The 7,775-nt window shown below is 35.5% G+C and overlaps 2 protein-coding genes across 2 annotated transcripts; one reads left to right on the top strand and one right to left on the bottom strand.

Annotated features, from left to right (window-relative positions):
* On the top strand, positions 1,412-2,886 carry LOC18592180 (F-box protein At1g22220). Its single transcript, XM_007018746.2, has one exon. The coding sequence runs from the start codon at positions 1,844-1,846 to the stop codon at positions 2,762-2,764; it is 921 nt and encodes a 306-aa protein (XP_007018808.2). The 5' UTR covers positions 1,412-1,843; the 3' UTR covers positions 2,765-2,886.
* LOC18592179 lies at positions 4,135-5,742 on the bottom strand. Its single transcript, XM_007018745.2, has one exon. It carries the CDS (start codon positions 5,467-5,469, stop codon positions 4,327-4,329), a length of 1,143 nt encoding a protein of 380 aa, XP_007018807.2. The 5' UTR covers positions 5,470-5,742; the 3' UTR covers positions 4,135-4,326.

Below are 7,775 nucleotides of genomic sequence, written 5' to 3'. Positions count from 1 at the left end.
ACTTATAAATCGCTTAAATATTGTAATTATATGGTATTATTTCTTGTAAGGATCTACCTAATAGAAACTTGATCGACCGTCCTGTTTTCTTTGCTGGATGAATAACACATGAAGTCTAGGGCAACAGCAGGATTAAGACAGCTTACAGCACGAAGAAATCAATGCAGTCTGCCAAAGCCCACTCTCTTCTTGGGATTTGGGTTTCACCCAAAAGTGTGTGCATTAACCCAATGAGATGCCTGGTTGGGGCTGCTATGAAGTTGGAAACTTCAAACACCCAACTCTACAGCCTGCATATTCAGAATGGGCCTATTTTTTTATTTCAATAGGAGCTGTCTGGGAAACAAACAATAAGTCCAATTTCGATGTTTACCCTCCGTAAAGCCCAAAGTAGAAGGAAAGGGAAAACCTCCCTAATTGGGGACCTCTATTGTTTAATAAGACATTTGAATTCTATAAACATTTTATTAATACTGTAAATATTAATAATTAAATATCTTTCTTTGTTAAATATTTTATAAAATTTAATTTTAAAATTAATTTTTATGTATATTATTGGTGAAAATTAAATTAATAAATTAAAGTTAATTTATAAAAAAATAAATTAAAGTTTAAAGTCATTTTTAAAACAATTAATGAGGTTTAATAAGTATGAAATTAATTATAAAAAATATAAACAAAATATAATATGTATATATGGTTAAATTTTAATATTAAAAATTATCATTTATAATCGAATTTAAATAGTAGGCATTTAAGATCATTATCTCAACTCTATTCGAATATGTGACGGATAACAATTTAAATTCGATTATAAAATATTTTAATTTTATTAAATCAAGTAAAATAATACAAGATAATTGATTTTAAAGTAGTCATTGACATGCCTACCTTGGTTGCCAGCCTAAGCCTGCCAAAGTTCTCTGGTGGACACAGACAAATAAACAATGACGGATACTAAACAAGATTTACAATGACATACCGACGGTTGGATTTTTGTTTGACAGTTTGAATGAGTCCATTAAACAATGTAAGGAGCAATGTTTCCTTTTTTTTAAAAAAGTGATCTTTAGCAAGACTACAAGTTTAGACTTACAGTAGAAGCCTGCCCCTCTTCATTCTTCAATTCAAACTCCCAAAGCATTCCATGAAAGGCCTTTTTGGGAAGACAAGTCATTCCTTCAAATGGGATTTCCCGAAAGATACAGTCAACAGTTATGATTGTGTTATACTTTGCTTTTTCCTTGTTTGAAATAATTTGTTTAAACTTCAACGAACTTGGTGCAGGTGTAAGATATAGAATTGTGCTCTTAAACTAATCCAACAAGACAGTATCTAGTAATATAAAATATAGTCCATATTCCCCACGTACATTTGACTAAACAATATATTTCTGATTGGACAATCGTTGCAACTTGATGGGCTGTCTTAATTGTTTTCGATTTTTTCGGATTATATTTCCAGATGTAGCCCACTTAAATATCAAACACGGATTCATCATTGTTCAGATATTTTCTTAGCCAAATCCTCAAGGCTTACGTGGAAATTTAATGAAGCTTTAATGTAACATAATAATTATATTTAATTAAACTTTTCAAAAGAAATTAAAAACGGATTGGGTGCGATAAGTAAACGACTCCGCCATATGATCTGATCATGACGCATCACTCGCCAAAAGGAATTAGCCAATTAGGGCCCCCACGCTTTCACATGTCAACGGTCAAACGTACTCCTCTGGACCCCCTTAATGCCTTCTTCATTTTCCTGATCATCAATATACGTGGTCTTCAAAGCTTAAAACCTCCGAAGCCTGAAAACACCAAAACTAGAAAACAAAAAAAGAATGGACGGCTTGGATCAGCTTCCAGATTCTCTGATCCTCCTGATCTTCAACTCAGTCTCCGACGTCAAAACCCTGATACGCTGCCGTTCCGTCTCCAAGCGATTCAACTCACTCGTTCCGCAGACCGAGTCACTCCTCTTAAAAATCGACCGCGTCATCTCGTCCGAGTCAGACTCCGACTCGCTGTTCCTCACCCTCTTCAAATCCTTCCTCTACCTCATCTTTCCCAAACCCACCGTGGCCCAACTCCCGAACCGGACCCATACATACCCGGCCCAAATCCTCTCCCAGTTCCAACGAATCAGGGAACTGCATGTGGAATTACCCGCCGGTGATCTTCACTTGGAGAAAGGCACGGTCGTTAAGTGGAGAGCGGAGTTCGGCGAAACGTTAAAAACCTGTGTCATTTTCGGGTTCCGTTTGGGAAATAGGAACAACGGAAATTACGAAGCGGAATTCGCAGGAGGGTTGAAGACGCGAGTGATGTGGACAATAAGCGCGTTGATCGCGGCGTCGATTAGGCATTTCCTGTTACGGGAAGTCGTTAGGGAACATAACGGAATGGAAAAGTTAGTTTTAACGGACAGGGAAGGGGAAGGGGTGGTGGTGGTGGAAAGACAAGGGTTGAGGGAGTGGAGGACAGCGCGTGAGAGTCACGTGGATGTGGATGTGGATGAGGAAGACGAGGAGAGAGGGAGGACCGTTATCCCTAGCGCGAGGATGAGGATGAAGCATGAACCAAGGTTGGGTACTACATTGGTGGTGGTAAGGGCTGTGAAAGATGGGGCCCAGATTGGGAGGGAAGCTGACGTGGAAGATGCTGATTTAGCTCTGAAGGCTTTCGGGAATGGGGCATATGGGGATTGTGTCAGGGAATTGCTTAAGGTGAAGAGTTATCTTCTGGAAATGAACTCCTTTTGATTACTAAATTTGGCTCTTCTTTTCTATTTTTTTGCTTGTTTCTGTTGTTTCAATATTTGTACATAATTGTGTAAATTTGAAGCTTTGAGATAATTAAGATTAGATAAATTTACATCACTCAATCATCTCGTTTACATATTTGTACATTATCTAAATGCATATTGGTCGTCATCCATGATGACCCTACTAAAATAACATCGCATCTAATGGTGGACATGGATTGTGCTAAATAATCAGAAAAAAAAAAAAAAACCCTCATTGAATATATAATGTGTCCTTGAATTTCAATACCCATATCTCTGTATAAAGCACTTGACCAAAGCCAGTACAGCCATGACGAAAGCAACATGAAGCAGCCTTGTACTACTAATTCTGTACGTCTAGCTGTTTTATATACATATACCATGGACAATTTGCCATTCTTATAGACAAGTTCCATGGGCTACACCTAGCATTCATGTATAAAATTAGTTATTTTTGCTATCATTGCTCCGACCATCAACCTACCATGACAGTTCCCAGTAAGTCACTGATGACCACTCTGCAATAAATTATACCTGAGCTCTGGAAGAACATTTTAAAGAAGGTAACTTGCATATAATTTCAAGAAACTCTATCTACTTGGTTGTCTAAGAAAAAGAGAATTACTGTGATATAACAGGGAGTAGCAAATGATAGCAAATACAATTAGGTGATAAGCTTGTGACAAAAATAGTTCATGGTTGTAGAGGAGGAAGAAATATAATAAGATGTTAACCAAAACAACATCAATTATGATGAAAAGCACCGAAGCAGCAGCAGTTACAAAAATATCATCACATCTGATACATGTTCCACTACAATGAAAACATGTTACTCTTCGATGTTTTCTATTCAAAACAATCTTAAATATATTTCTGCTATCATGTTTGTGTAAAAGATAGATTCCTGCAATTTCCTTATTAAATATATTTCAGCACCAGCCAATACAGGTTCTGCCTTTGATTGCATTTGAATATGCAAAATGACATTTAGATAAGCATTTCACCTCTGGCAACAGAATGACAATTTACAAGCAAAACTATGGCATACCAGGATGGAAATTCAATGACCAAAAATAAGAATTTAAAATAACTACTGCTATGACCACATGCGGTATAAAACCACAGATGTGAGCATACAGATGCAATTAGAAGGTGAACAAACAAGGGAACTATCACAAGCGCTTGTGCAGAGACTGGGTGCAAGGACAAAAACAATAAAAAATTACAACTTCGGGCATTCTTACTAAGACAGTATTGGGGATATTCAAACATAAGGCTTAACTAAGCAAGCAGTTTGAAGAAACCAGTACATTGTATGATAGATAATAGAGGAGTCGGGAAAGAAATAAAAAAAAAAAGTATGATTAATAGTCTACTGCAAAAAACATATCTTAAAAAGTACCTAAACACCATTCAAATTGCACATAATCTTTGCTGATTTAAATCTTATACAAACAGTTTGACCTGAAAAGATGGGTTATGAATCCCAAAGAACATTATATGTTCCCAAGCCTCAATGAATGATATGAAAATCAACAATTATGAGCCCACAAAAGCCATGGATGCTTTCTCAAGCTCTTTTAAATAAGGACGAACGTATTTGTCTCGGAATTTCTTTTCGGGAATCTTAAAAAGTGTAGTCAAACTAGGTTTCCTGCTTAGCAAATCCTTGCTTACCAGAATCTCAAAAACCAGTAGCCGAGGCTTCAGCCTACGCTCAACACTACAAATGAGAACCTCTGGGTGGTTTATTATGAATGAAATATCTATATTCTTTCTGCTAAGCAAAAGCTCTGTCACCTCCTTAATTTTTCTCTCAGATACAGCAAACGCCTGGGGCACCCTCCTAAAAGCAGACCTGATGTCATCTTCAGAAAACCCCAACCTCCTAAAAAGCTTCAACTTCAATTCCCAATTCTCTTCAGTCATTGAACTCAACGTCCTAATAGCAGCAAGAAACATATTTGATTTCCTATTGAATCCCATTTCATCCGCCCTTTTAACAAAATGCTTAATGCTCTCAGGTTTATGTAAGAAAAATCTAGGAAAGCTGAACACATATCTAACAATTTGAGACAAACTAATCCCGCAACTTCGCATGAACTCTATATTAGGCATCATAGTCTTTTCCAAATCAGCTTTCAAAAACCAAGCAGAAGTTTTTAACACCTTAACAACACCGGCATTGGAACCTATAATGCTCTTTAACCCTGAAATTGATGGTGCAAGTCTATCATCTGCGCTTCTAGTCAAAATCCAGGGATCAGCAGATACAATATCAGCAATATCAGTGGTCGAAAATCCTAAGCCCCGGAAAGTCTTGAATTTCGGTTTGATGGTTTTCTCAAGACTAGCAGATAGAAGGCTAGGCTTTCTTTTGACCGCTTCATCAATATGGGATTTTGAGAAACCGCTTTCTTTAAGAAATGAAAGTACATTATCACACTTATCGGGTTTCCTCAGATAGTTTAAGGAAGATGCAGCTTTCAAGGCAAGCTCAGGGGAAAAGTTGTGTTTTTTAATAAAGTGATCAGTAAAATCGAAGGAGGGTTTTGATTCCCGGGTGGTAGTGGAAGATGAGAAGAAAACAACAGAGATAGAGTAACTGGAAATGGTTTTTGGGAAATGGGAAGATCTATAGAGGGAGAGTGAGATTAGAGTTCTGATTATTGGAGGTGTCATTTTCTTGCCCGGGGTTTTGTTGAGGTTTCACTGTTTTAGCAATTGTTCTTTCACCATAACAAAGAGAATTCACAAGACTAAATTCTATTGCAGGTTAAGAAACTTGCCTGTAACACCCAGCTTTGTCTTGTAACTGGAACTGTCCTCCTTTGCGACTGATGAATTTGTTGCTGATAAATCTGGGTTTTTGACATCGTGAGTCGTGACCTGTAAAAATGCTGGATGCCTATAACCCGGCTTTTAGGGTTTCGGCACAACTCAGTTTCAGCATCTCGATGTTTGATTGGATTAATCCCCGACCAGCCCAACAAATTCACAGCACCGAGATTGCTTAATCTGCCCAATAATCTTGGGCTTGTGGGCTTTATCTTTGCCTAAAAAAGTGATGAGCCCATTTACCAAGTTCTTTGTTCTATAAGAATTCTTTTATTTTTTGAATAGATAATATTTTTATGTAAATTGACATTAACTTTAATCAATAATACGACAAAGTCAACATGTGATGGGTAATGATGGTGGTCACCTCTTAATTTTTAATTTATTATTATTATATATGTAAAACTTAATATATATAATATGATTATTTTTATAGTTATTTTTTAACAACTCTTCATGTAAAATATTAAAATCGTCATTATAATATTTAAGTTTTTAAAATTACTAGTATAAAACCAATTAATTATATGAGTATAATTTTTTTATTTGAGAGAAGGATGATTTTAATTTTACTTTTTAAATAAAAATTGCATATCAATTATTGAATCAAATTCTCAAATTCTCTATGTAGGTTTAATTTTATTAATAAATTAACAATTAATCATGCAAGCATTAACACGTTTAACATGTTAAATGAGTTTGATTTGCAAGTTCGAATACAAACCAACCATGGAGCCTATTTCCTAGTTTAAAACTCTTCTTCAAGTAGACAGACAGACGCAGCACATTGATTGTGAACCCATTGTTACAGTGTGGCAGCTTTTCTCTCAATCTGAAACGACCAATGCTGCACTGAATTACTTGACGCTCTCTCTCTCTTCATATGACCTTTGAGAGTATAAAAGAAGGTAAACTTAGTACCAACATTTTTTGCCCTAATGATTTTTCTAGCAGGCTACGATCATCGCCTAGCAATTATTAAAATAGAACTGTTCATCGTCCAATTTTACATTATTCCATCCATACAAGATGCACCATCATATGTAAATTCAACAGTTTTGAAAAGGAAAAAAAATATGAAAATCATTGATGAATTCAAAGTGTGGAAGAGCCATGGTGAAACCTTGTATAAAACTTTTCCAACCTAAATATCATTGATGATCTCTTCCTTCCAAAGTTGATGACTATGCCTCTCTCTATTTTTCTTTTAATTCCTTGAACCCATCAGTTAGAGTTAGATAATTATATATACCATAAGATTTTGTGGTCACTGCCAATTTAGGAAGCATGCATGTTGGTTATGACTTATGAGATGTAGCCCAACTTGTTGTTGAAGGAGCCTTAATACAAAATGAGAATCACAATCATTTGAAGACAAAAATTGTTAATGCAAATTAAAATGACAAAGAATCCATATAACAGAAAAATAATGATAAAAATGATTGATCAGAGCCGTCTTCTCACCTTGGTAATCATGTCTTAACAATGGTCTGCATTATGGAAATAAAGGGCCACATGTGTATATATCCTTCACCACTTTCCCTAAAACGCATTTAGTTTCGAAAGGATTGAGTGGAATAAAGATTTGTTCATTGCAGAACCTCCCAAAGGGTGGCCAAGTAATATATCTTATTCATGACCAAAACTTTAAATAATTTTCTGCTTAGAAGCTTCAATCATGTATTTCCTGGTGTACTAGGGCTTTCGATCACACCAAATGTGTATTAGGAGAATCCTACCCTAATCATCAAAGGATCTTAAACAAGAACCACCCAATGTTTTCTTATGGCAAATTACAAAAGCCAATGGATCAAAGTGAATGCAACTTCATTGATAAATTAGATTTGATCATCAATCTATGACTCAAATGATTCGGATCAAGTAGTGCCTTTCGGTTTTGAGTTCTCTGAGTGCCATAGATTAATGGGATGGATGGTCAATAAGAGCTGCTAATCATTCTTTTAAAGTGCTGGTGAGTAGTGACCTTGTATTTTATTGATATTTTCTTTTTAAGAAGCTTAAAAAATTGTAACTTTTAAATTTGAGGATTCTCACATTCTTGATATTATATATATACACATCAAATGATTGAGTTATAAGACAAAAGAATATTTCCTCTTCTTATTATTATTTATATAACTTAGTGAATA

Source organism: Theobroma cacao, chromosome 8 (assembly GCF_000208745.1).
Source record: "Theobroma cacao cultivar B97-61/B2 chromosome 8, Criollo_cocoa_genome_V2, whole genome shotgun sequence".
In the NCBI taxonomy this organism is placed as follows: Eukaryota; Viridiplantae; Streptophyta; class Magnoliopsida; order Malvales; family Malvaceae; genus Theobroma; species Theobroma cacao.
The sequence above is the reverse complement of the archived record's forward strand: the minus strand, read 5'-3'. Positions and strand labels throughout refer to the sequence as shown.